At 43.0% G+C, this 19912-nt stretch overlaps 1 protein-coding gene across 2 annotated transcripts in view; it reads left to right on the top strand.

Moving 5' to 3' along the window:
• The first annotated feature begins 2915 nt into the window (after positions 1-2915).
• The window catches only part of TNNI3K (TNNI3 interacting kinase), a 3214557-nt gene continuing 3197560 nt past the window's right edge, over positions 2916-19912 (top strand). For both annotated transcript variants that reach the window (XM_069641910.1, XM_069641909.1), the window contains exons 1-2: positions 2916-3014; positions 10499-10607. In XM_069641910.1, the coding sequence (XP_069498011.1) occupies positions 2975-3014; positions 10499-10607 (149 nt within the window). In that variant the 5' untranslated portion in view covers positions 2916-2974. The remainder of the gene's footprint in view (positions 3015-10498; positions 10608-19912) is intronic.

The raw sequence follows: 19912 nt of genomic DNA, 5'->3' as shown, positions 1-19912 counted from the left end.
GTTGTATAAAAATACCTACTGTATTGTTATCACAACAGACTGTTCTAGCAACACTACAAAATACAACCCACCCTGTAAAGGAATGCAGAGGAAGGACAGTTTCATAGAAGGAAAAGGGATGCACTCTGGATACTGACAGGAGAGTGGTCGGTATAGTAAATAATCACAGCAGGTCAAGGATACTAGGCTTCAGCACACAGGGGGCAATGGGTCTTAAAATGCCTGCAGGGGCCTTCGGAGAAGGACCAGGGAGACATAACCACATTGTCAGATTCAGGGTGCTTTGCAGGCTTCTGGGACAGAGTTCAAGATGGGAGACAGCTGTGGATATCAGGTGGCATACAGTTAAGCGTGCAAAGCTGGGTGGACAGCTGCAGGCTGGCATACATGGTGGCTCGGGATCAGGTTGCTGGTCGGTGGTTCTGAAGCATGGGTTGAAACATCTCGGATGCGACTGCGGCGTAACAATGGTCAGCGTTGCAGTCGGTTGCAGCTTGAGGGACTTGACTGGCTCGAAATTGCCCTTTAAGGTGGACGTCAGTAGGTGCTAATCAAAAAACTTCTCATACCTTCTTCACTGCTCTCATGTCCTCCTTGAATGGCAAAAGGCCAAAGCTGAGGAGTGATTTTCAGGCAGCTGTCTTGTCATAGGTTTCGGGTTCAGAGACTCTCTCACACTTCCCACCTAGGAAGTTTGCTGCAGAGCCTAGCGGGGCAGGCTCTGTCCCCGCTTGGTACTGCTTCTGTAGCGGCTGGAGGGTCCTCTGGATTCAGTATCTCCCACTGTTCCTTGGGTGATGTTTAGGGGAGGATTCTTGCTTGTTCTTCCTTCTGCTTCTGGTGAATCCTCCAGATGATCTGCCACAAAAGGGGCTTGGCCTTTTTAGCCTGATTGGTGTAGGCTAAGCCTAATTTAATGAACCAATCCTGGGTCACCACCAACAATCTCCTGCATGCGTGAAGTCATAACCAGAGTGCTTTGCAGCAGAAAAAGCTAAAGGGGTGAAAACATTTAATACTAAGTCCCGCCATCTTCCTGTCTGTTGTGGATCAACAGGTCCTTCTGGTTAATGGTGCTCTCTGTGGTTCCTGATTAAAGAGGCAGGTCTCCCTTGAAGGTGCGGTGAGACCAGACTCTCTGACTCATGTAAACCACATTCTCGAACCTTATGAATGGGGTCTCACCCCGGGGAAGACTACTGGAAACACGCAGTCCCAGACATGACAGCTCACTGTCAATTGATACTGAGGGTGGGAGCTGGATTCAGGTTGACACAGTTGCATATGAAAGGTTGTTGTGGTTTCCTGTCTCCTGTTTTATCCTCTGCAGCCAGGCCCCATGTGGGCCTGTTTGAAGTACATTCTAATAGTATGTTAATTATGTTAATTGCTTCCACCAGTTGCAGCGCCCAACACAAGGACAGGGGGCAGATCCATGGAGCCTTCGTTAGTGAATCAGGCTGTCCATGGCAGAGACAAGGTGTTGTACTCCCCCTTCTGGAGATGCATTGTGTACTCCTCCTGTCATATCCCAACTAAAAATGACAGGGGGACTGTGCCTGTAAACTGTGTATATCCAGAGTATAAAGGTCTTTGCGTATGCTGAGTTGTGAGCATAGGAATATGTGTGTGGATTATCCCTACACATTTTTCGGAGGTCAATCTACCATCATTCAATTTCATCTAAAATTTCAAAAAAGCCCATGGTCGAATTCCTTACACTGTATTCTTCACTCATTAAGCATTGCAATCTCTCTCCAGCAACCTTTTTGTTTAACCCCTAGATTACTTTTTCGGTGATGCCGCACTTTACAGGTCTTTTCCTTTGCATACCACAATTTGCTGTTGGTACCCCCAATTGCCAGTGGTTTACCCAGATCACAGCAGTAACACCCAGTGCTCAAGAATGTGCTTGTTTGGTGTTGGTCCCCATAGTGCTGAAATTGCAGTAGCTTCTGCTCGGGGAACCTTGCACTCCTAGACTGCCTGGTGCCTGACTTGCATCCTGAAGCTGCAGACATGACACTCCTCTTGGGTGGCTTGTGTGGCATAGGGTGGTAGTCAGATACGCGCTGTGCCCGCAATAGGAGCAAGCAATGATTTGTCCAACTCAACTGGAACGAGAGCCTACGCTGCGGGTCAAAACTATGACCCTCCTCAAAAATGCCTTACAAAAATAAACAGACAACATTAGAAGATGCTCTTTGAATGACTACGGTTGTTTATTGTCCTAAACAGTGCTTCCCTTCAGTAATTTTTCGAATACTGCATGTGACATTAAATAACGTATAACGAGGGGCAAAGGGATGACTGGCTTCTCATCTCGGCTTGTGTGACAGGAGTGCATGGCTATTTGGAAACTATTCATTAGCCTATCGTTATCTTGTGGGTGGAATCATGTGCTTCGAAATGCCACCTGCCTGAGGCTAGACTAAGGTCAACACAACAACCTAAAAGTGTTCTTGTTTTTTCAAAGTTGCTTTATTTGCGTTTTTAACACTAAAGAACAGCGGTGAGCAAAAATGCACCTTCCAAACCCAGTGCCACCTTTATTAACAAAGGCCAAAGCGAAGCCATCCATGCTAATTAGGGTAATTCCTGACGGAACAGCATCTCTCCGTCAAGGAGTCTCGATTCCCACTCACCTACCCTAAACTCGTTCCATCCTGCGTAGCTGAAGCCGCCCAATGTTACTAAAATGATTAATTCCGATACATCGGATCAGCCCGTGTGCTCATTTCCTGTACTGCTCATGACACTGGTTTGCAGCATTTGCTTTGCCTCCCCGGAAAGCACACACTGTTGGGCCCCGTGTCATTGTGGCATGACATTCCATTCGGCGCACAGGTTATTTTTAGCCAAAGGCTATCAAACTATTTTTCGGCCGGACTGGCAGTGTGGTGTGTGCTCTACTGAACAAAGACCCGCATCGCTGGAAGATCCTTCCCGAAGCAAGCGAGACTTACTGCGCAACATGGGCAATTATAAATCCAGACCTTCACAAACGTGTACAGGTAAGTGGCAGCATTTTATAAAGGCATTTAATAGACAACAACACACCTGCGAATGTTTTCCTTTTCTTTAGAAGTTCATTTGAACAATGATGCATGGCTTGAATGTACAGCCTGTGTGAAGTCAGCGGAAGTGTAACTGCAAATGGATCACAAATACATCACAGAGTTTGACTTTACTTATTTAACACTTGCGTGAAAACTATGAACACATTATATAATCGAGTTAATGGCGGGATGTTTCTAATACAAAAAATAATTCTGACTTGCATGACTTTTTATTGACAAACATGACTGCTCTTTTCCATGGTTTATTTAGATGTACTGTAGTATCAATAAACCCAGTCACGTGACCTGTTCAACTCCCGCCAGCTCTAGTTATTGTAGGAGGTAAGAAATATATCACACTTAGATGGATTGTTGAGGGTAGGAAATGTATCACACTTGGATTGTTGAGGGTAGGAAATGTATTACACTTAGATGGATTGTTGGGCTAGGAAATGCCTCACACTTAGATGGATTGTTGGGGTAGGAAATGTATTACTAATAATAATAATTCTTTAATGTGATATAGATTGAAAATACATTCAAACTTTACACATAATACAAATTACATGGCTTCATATAGCTCATAAAAGCAAAAACAGATCAACACATATCATATACAGAAGGAACATATATAATAAAGCAACATTTTCTTAAAAGATTTACAACCTGAAAAAAAAAATAATCAAGAAAAAATAAAAATCATATAAAAACAATTGTGTATAGCTTATTGTCTTTACCCAGAACATCTGCACAGTCTTAGCCACATAACGCAAAAGTTACACGTCTCTACAAGAGACACCCTGTATCAGAGCCAAGTATAGATACAATAGGTGCAGAACCTCTGCCTAGCCAGAGTAATGCGTGCAATCTTTACGTGCAATCTTTACCCCACCTTTTTGAAATTTTTCAGGTCAGGGAGCCCAGATCTTTTTCAATCTGTTGCCAGACATTATACAATGCAATGAACAAATGCATATTGCAGATGTTGGTGCAGTACAGCCAGAATGAAGTTTCGCAGATCGTTAAAGGATCGTGTACAATTCCCCAAGATATTCAAAGATTGAATGATTTAGTGTTGAACATTCTGTTAGCAAATGTTTGCCTGTCTCTAAACATTCAGGTGATTTGCATATGCGACAAACTCGCTCATTGACAGGGATCTTTTTCCTGGCACCTACGTCATACAGAGTGGGCAATTGTTCCAAACGGAACAAAATAATAAAACGTCTGAGCCTTTTGGTGGGGCAGAGATACAAATATGCTTGCGGTTTCATGTAATTATAAAGTCTATAGTTTACAAAATGATAGGTCTTTAGGCTGCTCAGATGTGAAAAATTCTCTAGCCAGTCCCACAGGTCCACCTTTTTACCAAGCGTTTTCAGGACTTCCTTGGAGACAGTTGCCCCTCTGTGTGTCCAGCCTATATCTATAAGAAACTTGGTCATGGCTTTCTGGAGGGGGGAAGTGGTATGTTTTCTGATCACTTCCTGATGGATCACAGCCAGTAAAGGATTGGAAAAGCTGCCAGTCATGTTTAGATAGAATCCTGCCCTCCTTTTAAGTACCAGTGCTTTGAGTGAGGGAAGGCCCAATTCAAGCCGGATCAGGGCCACTGGCACACTCAGAGGTAATCCCAGTATCCGGCGCCAGAATTTACCCTCCATCACTTGCAGCCAAGCCAGATCGAAAGAAAGAAGAGACTCAAGAGACTCAAGACCATAGGTAATCATGGGGGCAAACACTGGATGCATAAGTGTCTTGTCCCCCACAGAGAAAAGCCGCCCTGCTTGTTTTGTGAACGAAGATATTAATGCTATGACTTGCATCGCCCTGGTTATGCGTCCTTGCCTACACAGGGGATAATCGCCAAGCGGCTCAATTTCCACTCCAAGATACCGATATGATGGAGCGTAGAGTATATGGTTGTTATTTACCCTCAGGTTTACTCAGGATGCTCTTTTCCTAGTGAATCTGAGCACCTTTGCTTGTCCAGGTTAATGGTCAAGCCATCTTGGCAAAATCCCATAGGGCAACAGCAGAGCGCCTAAGTCCAGCTATGGTATTGTCAAATACGACCAGGTCGTCTGCATATGCTAGGACGGTGCACGGTGCCTCACCAATTTTGGGAGGGCAGTTGTTGGCCTTGGCTAGTACTGCAGGGATATCATATACATATAGATTGTAAATGAGGGGTGCAGTAACGCATCCCTGCTTTACCCCCCTATTCTGGATCACCTTTCTAGTCATGCTGCCCTCCTGATTTAATCTGAGGCAAGCAGAGGTATTATGGTGCAACTGTCTTAGATAGTATAAGAGACCTGACGGGCAACCCATTGTTTCCAGCTTTTGCATAGCCTTGCTCTAGGGATAGAATAAAAGGCTGCCTTGAAATCAATGTATAGGGCGTAAAGCAGGGGCTGCCCCTTGCTGAGCGCCCGTGTGCAAAGCATATCCATCACCAAAAGATTATGAGAGGTGGAAAAGTCTCGCCGGAAACCACATTGGAATCTGCTGAGTATATTGGTCTGTTCTACCCACTTCTGCAGCTCACTAAGCAGTAATGAGGGAACGAGTTTGCCTGTAATGTCGAGCATAGAAAGGAGCCTATAGTTGTTAGGGTCTGTGCGGCTGCCCTTTTTAAAAAACAGGGATGAGAATAGCCGTTTGCCAGGAATATGGAATAGTCCCCCGAGCTAAGATCTTTTTAAAGAGAATAGAGACGAGGTATGCCCAAAATGTAGAGTAGCTCTTAATTACTACATTGGCCAGCCCGTTAGGGCCGGGGGCTCTAGAGGACTTAAGGGTAATTATTTTGTTGTGAATGGCCTCCGCTGAAACATCAAAAGGCGGAGGGGAAGGGGCCTTCTCCCCAGATATATTAGAAATGTATTACACTTAGATGGATTGTTGGGGTAGGAAATGCCTCACACTTAGATGGATTGTTGAGGGTAGGAAATGTATCACATCTTCTTAGATGGATTGTTGAGGGTAGGAAATGCATCACACCTAGATGGATTGTTGGGGGTAGGAAATGCATCACACCTAGATGGATTGTTGGGGTAGGAAATGCCTCACAATTAGATGGATTTTTGGGGGTAGGAAATGTGTTGCTCCTAACTAACCATTCTGCATATCCTCCAACTGTGAACTAAACACAACCACACCATCACCGCACCACAAACCGCATGCACTTCCCATCACCCAACACAAAATCATACCATACACAATCATACCTCAAAACCACATGACGGCTACCAACGGATAACACACCTACTCTCAGTGACCGGTTTCTCCGAACTGAAGCTGCCAACAGCTCATCAAAGCTCTCTTGCTCTTCTCCCTCTCGATCCAACTAACATCCCCCCATTCTTCCGTTGCAGATCCTCCTGCGTGGTTTAAGACCCATTAACATTAACATTGGCTCCTATTAATTTTGGACTTTATGGAACATCATTCAGCAGTTCTTCGACTGCAGTTAGCCATTTTTAATCTTCATTTTATAAATGGTAGCTAAGGTGTAATCAAAAGAAAAAATGAGCATTACTTTAAATATAAATGTTTGCCAATACATTTTTTATGGAAAGGCCCTCTTCTGTTTATCTCCATTTCTACATTTTCCATTTGTCTTGGTTTTGCTTTTTAAAATAAGCATATGGCTCCATCCAAGTGACTGGCTCAAGCTCAGCTCAGCTTTCAAGCCACTGAGCAACCAAAACACGTGCCACGCAACATCTGTTTTTGCAGAAGTAAAGTCATTTTTAATTAAGAAAAGCAGAGTAATGCTGCAGCCCTTTTAATAAAACCATTAAGAAAAACATGTACCACTTAGAGCTGCCATGATAGGTGAGCAACATGCATTTTATTTTTGTGTTTAAAATGCAGACCTAACTTGAGAGCAGCGGAGCGCTTTACAGACTGTGGCTAACCAGCATTTGGGCTGGCATCTTTTAACAGTAGCACAGTAGTGTGAGACCAGTGCGTCGGTATGTGCATCCATTGGAATTATTCCTTGGATAGGTGGTGTTGAAAGAGCCATGTTTTGAGAGATTTTGGAAATTGGAAAATTGTGGGGGCATACTGAGCTGACACAGGGTTCGAGTTCTAGAGGGAAGATGCATGAAAAGGGAAGGATTGTTTGCGGGTCCTCTCTTTGCAGACGAGTTGTGATTCAAGCCGGTTGGTCGATTTGCTGCACGAGGACTGTGTGCCACCAAATATGTGGAGTTTGCTAGTGTGCTACTTTTGACTGCTTTCTAGATGATATGTGCAGTCTTGAACAGTATCGCGGCTTGGAGTAGAAGCCAATGTAATTTGCGTAGGATAGGGTAATTCGATCAAATTTCCATTCTCCCGCAATAAGATGTGCTGTAGCATGGTGGCCTGCTTTGAGGGCAGTCTAGTGAGCAGCTGATAGCCCTTTCAGGAGCATTTCCCCCATCGATGTGCAAGACCACAACAGCCTGCACTACGGTCTGGAAGTCCTGCGATGGCAATGAAGGGTTTGGTTTTTTGAAGGGTGAAGATTCTGAGCCAGACTACTTGGGCCTTCTTGACTATGTGTTTCTGGAACAACAGATTGCTGTCAATGGTCAAGCCTAAAGATTTTGCTGAGCCTGAGTTGTGGATCAAATCCATGTAGGCGCATATCATTGAGCCATTGGTGGACAAGTTTTAGTGCACGAACCGATGAGGAAGAATTCAGTCTTGGATGGGTTTAGTTTGATGTAGGCAGTCGACATCCAGGACTGGATGATGGCTATGTAATCACAGAGACAAATTATGTCCTCTGTGCTATTTACTCTCATGTTTAACTCATGTATAAGCAGCGGGCCCGGTGTTAAGGTCCTTGTTTCACTTGGGTCTATAACTTGGGCCCCGGGCCATTTCTGGTGGAAAAATCTGCAGAACCCGTTATTATTGCTTAATTAATAATTGTGAGCATTCATGCATTGGGCACATTTTATATGCCCATTGTTAACTTCATGTGTCGTAATTACCACGAGTCCCATGATTATGAAAGACTCATGTCACTCTTTGACATGTCACCTATTGAGGTTTTGCATTTGGCAATGTCAATGTATATGCATATCATCCCCTCCACAAATCCTTTGCTGCACAGGATCTTGCAAAACCTAGACTCAGCTCTGTTTTTCTCCACCTCTCTGATAAAACTAGCGGTGTGCAAGCCATGTGTGGCTGAAGCGAGAAATTACTGCAGGTGCAAGTTTTGCATTGTGGGGGTTAGGAAGGCAGGACACAGGTAATTTGCACGCCCACGCATTTGCATGCTCAGGAAAATGTTTCGCTCTTTGAGTCAAACTAGGCCTACTGGCCTGGCTCTGGCTCAGATCTATCCATGAATCCTGCAATTCTCCCACATGAATCTCAATGCAATTTTGGTCAAGCATATGTAAGCTGTTTTGCATGAACAACAAGAGGTTGCAATGATTCACCTATGAGGGAGTTAGGCCCTAGTCAAAGGCTTCCTATGGTTGCATAATCCAGATAAAGACAGCAGTGATGGATGCATCTGTCACAGTCGCAGTCCAAATTTTGTGAAGTGCAGAATTACAAAGAGCAACCCATTATGGAGCCTGAATTTATAGACCTTTTATTTGCCCCTGGCACATACTCACAGCAGATCAGCTTATCAGCATGGGCTCTGTATCCATAATAAGAAAAATGTATCCAGTGTCTGGGAAAATGAGAACAGTTTTATTTCATTTTTTCTTTTATTGTTTAAAGAAAAGTCCTAGCTGAAGATCAGTGGAGCACTGTACACAGTGTGGGTAGCCCGCCTTTAGCCTGCTGCCTTTTAACAGCAGTGCAGTACTTTGAGTTGCAGTCTGTGCATCTATTGGAGTTAGTCCCTGGTCAGGTTTTGTTGACAAAGATACATTTTGACAGATTTGCAAAAATGGAGAATTGTAGTGGCATTCCGAGCCGATACCCGGATCGAGTTCAAGTGTGCAGTAGTTATTCAAGCTGGTTGGTCAATTTGTTCAAGCAGCGTGTGCCACCAGATATGTGGAGGTTTGCTGACAGGTACTCTGGTCTGCTTCTCGTGACTGCTTTGTAGATGATACAAGCAGTCTTTAACAGCATCTTCACCTTTGTGTAGTACTGGGCTGATTAATTTACATATCCTCACACCCATAATAAGGCTTCAACGTGGTGGACTGATTTTGAGCCAAATGAGCAGCCGGGAGCCCTGTCAGGAGGACATTACCACATCGATGTCTGAGACCATAAGTCTTGTACTGTGGTCTAGATGTTTTGCTGTGGAATTAAAGATTTGGTTTTGCAAAGGGTGGATATTTTATGGCAGAAAGGACAATGGAAAAGCCTAAAGATGTTGCTAAATCCAATTGTTACAGATCAATACCTTATAGGCACTTTTCAGTGAGCCATTGTCGGACGAGTGGTTTAGCACGGGGGACCAATGAGGACCAATTTGGTCTTGGAGGGGTTAGGTTTGAGGAAGGCAGTCGACACCCAGGACTGGATGATGGCTAGGTGATCACAGACATGACTGTTGTCCTGTGGGCTTTTTACTCTCATGTACAACTGGGTATTATCCGCATATTGGTGGATGGCTATATTAGTATCTTTGGGGAGTGTGCCCAAAGGCTCCTTGTAAATGTTAAAAGGTTCGGTGAGAGTTCAAAGCTTTCCAGGACCCCACATGACTCTGGTGCAGCTTGCACTGACCTTGCAAAGCTGTCTGGCAATCAGAAGCTAGGCTTCTGGGAGTCCCCTCAGCACCAAGGAAATGAGGGCTGACCATAGGTGAGTGTTTATTTCCAGATTCAGAAAATGCTAAAACAAGTATTTTCAGGAAGCAACAACTCTGAAAATTGACAAAAGCATGGCATGTTAATTCCTCTCTGGCTTCTGTGTAACTGTCTCATAGAGCAGTACGTTTTATTTCCCTTTGGCCCCTTACATGAGTAATAAGGTACAGGTTAGGGTGCTCTGAGATGTGCTAGACGTGCAATGTCTTCATTGAAATATACCACCCACATGAGGGGTTTGGGCCAAGCAGTGGAAGTACAACAGCAGCTCTGGATGACTTGACTGCAGGCACAATTGCCTCAGCATTCTCTGTTTTGGGCCATCTGTTTGCCTTAGCCTAATCCCTGACCCTTCTTCTGAACAAAGGCTATGCTAACATACATAATGTCCTCACAGAATAACCTACACGAATATCAACTCTGATGTTTGTGATTTACATTGCTTGTATATATTAATAGTAATAAAGATACCTTTTCAGAAATGATGGCTGCCCACCTTTTACCTGGCAGAACGCTTCTCATAATGGGATTTGTTTTATAATCAGGACTGGAAATGTCTCCTCTGATTTTCCCTTCTAACACTATTAAAATATTTTAGGACGTGTAACTCAAGAACCTATTAAATAACATGGATTATTTTTTTAGATGAATGGAAAAAGAAAGTCAGCGAATCATATGCCGTCATCATAGAGCGGCTGGAGGATGATCTACAGATCAAAGAAAACGAGCTTACAGAACTCAAACATGTCTTCAGGTAACATGCTATGCTTGGTTATGTCATTGGGTCTTATGTAGCAAAGCCTTAGCCATTTTCAGGGCCCCACAGCGTTTCAGTATCTGCCTAAAATGTGCAGGGGTTAGTTAGAGTAGAGGGAGGAGGGCATAATCTCTTTTCTGCAATGTTTATGTGAACAGATCTGAAGGAACTGCCTTTATGCCGTGTGCGTGTTTCTAGAAGTCTCTCTGTTGCCAGTTGTCAATGGGTGCTCCAAGGTGGAAATGCAATTTGATTTTCTTGATGGGTGAGGGCCACACTCTGTTCCCATCTATAGTCGCTTCACAGCCCAGTTATATTTTCCTTCAACCATTTTCTGGCCTCATGCCATCATCAGGGAAGCAGTCCGGTCGTCCATGGTTAATACAATCTCCGTTTGTTCTATGTAAGATGGTCACTGTAGTCATACTAGGCAGCTACCCTCCCCGATCCCTCTTTAGTTTATCCTCTATGGGGTTGGGATGCTAAACACAGTGTAACACTCCTCAGTGGGGCATCAGTCACCATGGTGCAGCCCCTTTGGAGTCTGGAGATCAACAATAATGTGCTTTTCTTGATGGGTATGATAGGTTATTTTTTCACGCGCTTAATACACAGAGGTTTCTAAGAGCGGGTGTTGAGCTCACTCTGGTTTTTAGATCTACTCACCTCACAGTCCAGTGATATTCACCTCTAAACATTTTCTTGCCTAAGAGGATCATGGAGGCAGTCCAGGTGTAATGGGTGATAACGCGTCCATTTGTGCTAGTAATTCTGGTGGCTGTAGTCATTTTAGTCTGCCAGGAGCCAACTCTCCCCCATTCCTTGGTAATTTATCCTAAGCTGCGGGGAGTATCCAGTAGAGTGCCACTTCTCAATGGCTCATGTGTCACCCTGGTTCAGACCCTACAGACTCCAGAGCTCCAAAGTAATGTGCGTTTCCTGATAGGTGAGGGGCACACACTGACTTCCAGTTCTTTTCAGCTCACAGCTCAGTGACATTCTCCTCCAAACATGTTCTTTCCTCATGCACTCATCAGGTTGCTAATAATACCATTTCCATTGTTAGGCAGCCAGGAATATACTTCCCTACATCCCTAGTAGATCAAACTAATAACGTGGAGAGGAAATGACCAACAGTGTGGCATTCTCGTTGGTGTATCCCTTCCAGAGTCCACAGCTCCAGAAAATGTGCTTCTCTTTATGATTGAAAGGTGCACTCTAGTAACCAGATCCATTCACCTCAAAGCCCTGTGATTCTCTTCTCCAAAAAAGCTGTATTGCCTCATGTAACCATCAGGAGTGTAGTCCAGGTGTACCTGGTTAATAGCTTGTCCACCGATGCTAGAAATGCGGGTCAGTTTCGTTATCTTAGGCGGCCAAAAACCAACTCTCACCCATTCCTTAGTAACTCAACCTCATTGGGGGGAGAGATTAGCCTGCATTGTAGAACTCCTCAGTGGGCATGAGTCACACCGGGGCAAACGCCTCTGGATTATGAAGCTCAAACGTAATGTGCTTTTGCTCATGGGTAAGGGGCACAATATCGTAACCAGTTATGTTCACCTCACCGTCCAATGATGCCCTCGTCCAAACATTTACTTGCCACATGCAATCATCAGGAAGGCAATCCAGGTGGCATAGTTAATACCATGCCCATTGGTACTAAGAATGCCTATATGAATTTTAGGCAGGTAAGAACCAACTCTCACCTATTCCTTGGTAGTTCAAACTACGTATGGGCAGAAAATAGGGTAACCAGCAGTGTGGTGCTCATGAGTGCGGTATAAATTGCCCAAGCGTAGCCCCTCTGGAGTCAGGAGCTTCAAAGTAATGTGCAAAACTTGATAGTTGAATGTTGTACTCTGTTCCCAGGTTTATTCACCTCACAGCGCTGAGATGTTCTCCTCTAAATGCTTTCTTTCCTCATGCAATCATTACAGACATACATAACAATAGTTGGCAATGCAAGCAATTTCTTCCGATGTCTGTTGTTTCTGGAATAGCGTCACGTTAGTGAGATTGTGTGGTGTTGCGTTGGCGCCTCTGTTGTTGGTAAGTTACGTCATTCAGGAGATTCATATTCAGTGGTATGTGCCCCGAGGCTGTTCTGCTCCTTGTGTTGGCCTGTGTTATTTGAGTGTTGGGATTGTATGTTGAGAAGGGTTATCGTTATGTTGGCAAGTTGAAGCATTATAAGTGTTTAGTGTTAGTTTAGAATGAGGCGATAGTGACAGATGTCTTCAAAGATCCCTTGATTGCACTATGGATTTGCGGGTGTTCCTGTAGGTAGGTTCTGTTGTGTATCATATTTGTTGGAAAGCTGTATAACTGGTTTGTAAGCCATTTCATTGTTTGGTTCTTTATGATGCAATGTGCTGTACAAATTATTACCAGATTCTGGATGGGTGTTTTAGTGGCTAGATTGAAGAGGTCCTTATTCTAAATAGGGTGACTTAATGGTCTGTTAAGAAAACAGTTCTTGAGTGATTTCTCGATGGAGATGTGATACAGTACTGTTTGCCTTTCTTTTGGATGTGTTTCCCAGAGTTTGGCATTCATGATTGTGAATGACAAGCTCCCGTTGTATTTCCTGGCACTGCCAGTAGTGTGACCTTAATGACCTCGTTGGGTGGTAAGGTGTGAGTTTCCTTTGGATGACTTCCGGCCTCCCACCCTCTATGTGCTGGTTAGCGATATAATGTGTGTGAAATTATATAATTTCCTTTATTGACAGCCAGTGCAATACTTGGAGCTCTGGGGCGAGTCAAAATAGCATTTCATATCCTGAAGAAACTTCAAAGATTGTACAAACACATTTATTTTTTAAACTATTTAATAACTCATGGGACCAGTAGCTATCTATAGAACTTTCATAATGTAATACAGGAACACAGACAATTAGTTAAGTGGGTTCCTCGTCAAATCCAAGGAATCCTTAGGGATCTTGTCCAAAGAAAATTTATATTTTCTTGGTTACAACGATCCTAAAAATTCTCAAAGAAATGTTAAGCAACCAAATTGCTAAAATTCAGTCCAAATTTTGAAACACAATTTATGCTTTTTTTAAAAATTGTGTATTGGTATATACAAAGAAAAACCTTTCACAAATAATTTTCCAAATCAGAAAGGAAAAACAAGAATAATACAGAAATAAGATCACAGTAAACTTTAAAAGAAGACATCATTTTTTTAATTTATTTTTTTATTTGATTTGGCTGACAAATTCAACCTTTCGATACAAGATACATTTACTTCATTTCTATTGTTACTCACATATTTAAAACAAGTACAAATATATGAACATGATATTCAAACAAGTGATTTCAATTTTCATAAAAATGCTCAACATCTAATACACATTCCTTCATGACCTCAATAAAAGTGCGTACAACAAATAATGAAGGAAAAAACTTAGATCAAAAGAAAAAAAAAACTAAATATAAAAGAAAAAAACAAAGTGCCTGAGAATATAAACAATTAACAGTTATCTAACATGAAGACCAAGGTACTTTTAGATGGATTTCACAACTGACATAACAGACAGTTTACGACAAGGTTTGGCCAGTTCTCTTATAGCTTTTCCTTTTTGATCATCATCAGTTTCGAGTTTTAGTTCATTTAGAAAATGTATAGTTGCATAACCTACTGTTCTTGAATACACATGAAATATATACTTCCACAGATCTTTCGACTCCATGTGTGTTAGGTGTTTGAAGAGATTTTTGAAATACTTAATTCTTAAATATTCCAATTCTGAACAGACAGTGGTCAGATGTTCCAAAGATTCCTCATACATATTACAAAATCGACATAAGCTGTTTCCTTCTTCAGCCATAGCCCACTTAGATGTGACATCTTTAGTTTTCCATTGATTTAGCCTCAAGCGCAGAAGTCCTGCTCGGTCATTAACAGACTGCACTGTTACAAATATTATTCAAAAACCTACAACGTTTTAAAATCAATGATACATTATCCCAGAGGAGGAGTCTAATCCACAAACCTTCACCAGCGTATTCGTAATTCAGGTACATAAAGTCATCAAAATAAGTGATCGTTCCACAACAAAATGAAACAAATTATGCTATTAAAATTTAAAAATCTAATATTCTACTCTTTGAAAATAAATTGAACTGTATCTATATTGACCAGCACATGTGTCACTCACACAATGTCATGTGATTGGAGATCCTGAGCAAGCTTCTTCAGGGCAATTGGTTCAAGAATACAATATTAAGGCAAAATATTCCCTGTGATTCCTCTTATTGAAAAATTAAACACTGCAAGGAATATCAAAAATAAATAGTCGAGTGAATAGACAGGGAAAAGAGAAGAGTAACGTCATCATTAGCAAATGAGTAACGAAATAGAAACTTCAGTTACAAATTGCTGAGTATTCATATTATTGGTAACAACCAAAAAGCCTAAGTATAATGTGTTCAACCTTGTACATGGATATAGTGTTCTCCTGGGAACTTAGCAATACGTAGTTCCATCCCACGGTATACTCTCTGTTGAATTGATTTTTGCTAACCTTTAGTTCTGTTTTGTGCTTGGTTAAAGTAATGTGATTCATGGCTGAAACCCCAAAACATAGCAGTCTAGCTGCATTGCTTTGCACTCTTATTAGTTTCATTAACCAATGTTCTTGGATGCCCAATTATATGCTGTGATATAATTCATCTTACATAGGACAATTGATATGATTGCAAGGGGTCTATGTTGGAAAGTGATTGCAGGTGAAACAAACATTTCTTAACTAGCGTGTGGATTTCAATACAAAAGGTTAATCAGAAATCCACCACTATTCACAGATTCTTGACGTTTTAGGATGTTTGTGGACAGTTTATCATTTTTTTTTTTACCACAGAATAATCCCCTTTGGTTAGGTGTTGTTAACGCCATAATGTCTTTTTGTAAGGTTACAATTTCATTGGTCATCATTGAGTCCATATAGTTGAGAAATCTTTCAATATCAGTTTGAGTTTTATTTTTGTTGGAGTTCACCTTGCATGCCATCCACGTTATTGAGCATGTGAGGTTGTGCTTTTTGATGTTGTTTATTAAAATAGCCATCTAGAGTTTGAAAAGCAGGATATATAGGTTTAGTACTATGCAGTTGTTGTTAAATGGGGTTTATTGGAAAGAGGGTGGTTTTAGTTCTATCTTACTCAGGATGTAGTGGCTTCCTGTTCCTTCAAAAAATTCCAGTAGCTTAAGGACATAATGTACATCACTGTCAATGCTGATGTTCATGTCGTTCTATTTAAATAGCAGTGCGGATTCCATTCCTCTCTATAGTCTGAAACCTACTTGACATTGATCCAGGATGCTCTTGGTATTCACATGGTCAACAAGTTGTCTGTAGGTGTAGCTTTCCGAGATCTTAGCTGTGTAGGATATGTTGGAGATGGAAAGGAAATTGTGTAGATCTTTTGGGTATCTTGTTGTTTCTGTCATTAATGGTTTTATGTAGGCTGTCCTGGCATCTCTAGCTGCCATTCCTTGTGCTTGGCATGCATGCTAAACATTTTCTGATCATGTAAAATGCTCTACTTGTGTGAACTGAAAATGGCTTGCTACACAGCTATGATACAGAATGGGCTATGTAATTCTGTGTCAATCCGGTTCATTTATGCAAGCATGGTGGTGCAAAGCTGAGTGAGTACCAAACAGGGATGTCATTTCAACAAAATGCCAGGGATAGTGGAATTGACACCACACTACCCCTGACCTCTGATTACATCACAGGAAGTGCTATCATTTGACCCCACTCCAAGTGACATCACAGGAAGTGATGGCATACGACCCCTTCCCTCTGACAAGTGGCATTACATAGCATTGTTCCCCAGTACACTAAGACATATATGGTTACAGTATCACTGTACTATGATTTACATTTCATACAAGAATGGATCACCATATGTAGCGTTAATGTCAGTGTGTATAGACCCATATTACCAAATTACTGTGAATGTAAGCAGATGTCTAACAAAACAACCTGGACTATTGTACATCACTCTGGCTAAACTGTAAACAGACAGAACATCTCGAAGATGCCTAACCCCCAAAGTGCAGACATCCAGTGCCTGCCAAATGCCTGTCCAGAGACTGGAAACAGCAACTAACTAACACAAGTCCAACCAGACAAAACAATGGTCTGGAGGGTTGCCCAGAGCTGTGCCAGGGTTTATGAATGATTTGAAACCTTCCAGCCATCACCTTTCTGTTTTGCTTATTTGGTAAATCACCCACATTTCTTTTTGTTAAATGGGGGATAGGGAGAACGTGTTGGAGGATGTGTTGCAGGTCACAGTAATTGCACTTTTTTTTATTTTTAAAATGTAAAGAGCAGCTCTACGAAACCAACCCTAGAAAAGCCTGCTGGTCCTAAGGACATAGGCTATTCCTCAATCCTGATGCTGGAACATGTTTGGGGTTGCTGTGGTCTCGTGCAGAAGGGATGTGACCTAGCAGTTTGGGCTGGACTGCGCCTTTTGGGCCGGGACCAAGCATGGTTTACATACGGTCTTTCCACTTCTGTAGTGGCTTGGCAGGCTGAATAATTATGGCCTGGAGATTTTCCCAGAGCAGTGCCAGTGGTTGTGAATGGTTTGAAACCTTCCAATCATCATTTTTCTGTTTTGCTTACTTGGTAAGTAACCAATCGTTTTTTTGTTAGATGGGAGATAGAGGGGAAGGATGTGTTGCAGGCTACAGTGAGTGGAGGTGCAGGATTGGTGGCAGAGCCATTGGGGTACACCCGTCTCATCAGAGGGCCAGTGTCTCACTGGATTTGCAAAGCAGGCAACGAGATGCACTGATGAGATTTGCGTTCATGCTGTGCTGTCACTGAGTACTGCAGGCTGCTCCCAGCTAGCTAGACCTAGCTCCCATACCCTTCTTGTTGCTATAGTACTGGGTATGAGCTGCACAGACAGGCCCACCTAAGATCCCAACCATTCAGGCATTCTTCACTAATGTACTGCGAACCTGTTAGTGATGGTGGCTTCATGGTTTTTCCTGCATTCCTGTTATTTATCCGGCAAATTAGATCTGGATCCCAAGCTGTGGCACATTTAGCTGCATTTACAACCACCATTTTCAGGTGCAACACATATATCTACTCTCTGCACTGCCTCTTTGTCCAGTGTCCCAGGGGTCACAAGGACAGGTCTAGGGGTAGCACAGTGGGAGCCAGGGGTAGCAACTGCGACCCCCAAATTACATCACTGGTGACAAAAGCAGCCCTGGTGGTTCCCGTTGGCTCAGTGGCATCAAACGTGACTGTTCTGGCTCTCAGGATGCTGTGAGACCTACTGCAGGGCTTTTGTACAAGGGTAGTCCTTTCAGGTTCTGCTCTCCCGACCCAGGGAGGTTTTTTAGCAGAATGGCAGGTCCTGGTCCTCAGCAAGAGCCACCCCCAGTGTGACCTGGGAGTGGCCAGGGATCAGAGCATGCCTGTGCCTTGGAGCACTCTTTCACCTCAAAGGCTGGGGGCTTTGGGAAGGTCAGCTCACCTGAAAGAGGTCTGAAGAAATGTTTCCTTATGTCTTGGATGGTTAAAAATTGAATCAAAGAAGGAGTGTAAGACCCCCTTTTTAAAGGAACATTCTACAGGGTATTGGACAAAAGCCAGCCTGCCTTCTTGCATCATACCCAAAGTGCTTTCTGCTAAAGGAAGCTAAGAAGACAGGTATGAAGGAGAGGTGCAAAGAGAAATAAGATGGTGGAACCCTTCCACAACTGCCCCTAGCTTATTTTGCCTATACTATCCCTGCCTCCTTCCAAAACCCATAGAATCAAAAGTCCCTTTGGTATTCAACACTGTGGTGTGAGGCTTGTGCTGTTGTGTCAGGCCTGCCCTTTGATTCCTCTTTCCCAGGACATATCCTGCTAAGGGGCTGTCTTGTTGGAGAGATGTGTTAACCAACCTCACAAATTATCAAAAGAGAGGCAGCCTACACTGGCTTTTGTCCTTCTGGGTACAGTAGAGACAGCCAGTCTAGTGAGAATATACACAGCCTGTCTATGGATGGCCTGGCACACAGTGTTAAGTCTGTTAAAGTATGGTACAAATCAGATGTGTCTTTAATGATTATATGAAATACCATCCACCATACCCAGTATGGCCTATGTTTAAAGATTAAGCTGACATCAAGTTGGTAATTCATGATGAGTATGTTGTTTTGGAACAGACGTGCATGCTTAAATGCAACCTATGTGCTGAAGTATCGTTGACGTCACACCAAATGTTAATAAGGCACCTTGAGACCCTTGCACCTGCTCTGTGCCACTTGAGTGCAGGTGCTGCATATGAAGATATTGTTGCAGCAGGAGGCACAGGTGTACACTATACTTTTGGCACAAATCTACATCCCTGTAGCATGATGCAGACTGCTTGGGGTACTAATAAGGAAGATTCTCTGGTGTGTGACACCAGTGGAACTTAATTGTGTTACATGATTCATGTAACTGCACATAGTTGTGGAATCTGTCCATAGCCAGAGCAATCCTTGTTCTGATATTGGTTTGGTAAGCATTTTATTCTGTTTGGACGTATGTCCCCACCATGTTAAGGTTATCTTATGTTAAGGAATTTCGTAAGGGCAGCATACACCAGATAGAGCATCTTGGCTCTATGGGATCCAGCTGGAAAGGAAGGAAAAAGAAAAGGAGAAACAAAATATCTGAAAGAGAAAACATATAAGAGCACGACGGAAAGATAGATGATCCCACTAGAGCTGTGCAGCGGCAATGGGGATGGAGTGCCCACCAATGCAGGACCGGTTGAAGTAAGGGACAGATATACTGCAAGCCCCCCAAATAGCGAGAGCAGCATGTAGGGGCATAAGGACATCATTTAGCATGCAAGACTCTGGCTGGGCCTTGAAGTTTATCCACTTGGCCACAGTGAGCCAATGAAGCAATCTATGAAGCTAGGAGAAGGTTATAAGAGGCGAAATGTGAGGCCCCCAGGGCTTCCCTGGCCGCTGCATTCTGCAGAATCTGCAGTTGTTGAAGAAGATATGCAGGTTGAGCCAGGTAAAGGGCCTTGTAGTAGTCCAGTGAGACAGATGGGAGGGCTGAGACTATCAAAGGGGAAATATGGAGAGACAAGTACAGCAAAACCTGGTGCAAAGTCTGAAGTTTAAAATGTACAGCCTGTCAAACTGCCCTCACATGTGCCTCCATAGAGAGTGAAACAGAAAGCTTCACCCCCAAATCCTTGACAACCAAGCTGGGGGTAGGCAAAGGACCAAGCTCAGAGGGCCAGAAATCGGCAGACCAGATAGGGGCAACCG

The sequence above is a fragment of the Ambystoma mexicanum genome, chromosome 1q (assembly GCF_040938575.1).
Source record: "Ambystoma mexicanum isolate Mex_15411 chromosome 1q, UKY_AmexF1_1, whole genome shotgun sequence".
Lineage (NCBI taxonomy): Eukaryota > Metazoa > Chordata > Amphibia > Caudata > Ambystomatidae > Ambystoma > Ambystoma mexicanum.
Note: the sequence above shows the minus strand (reverse complement) of the source record. Positions and strands in the feature narration are given on the sequence as shown.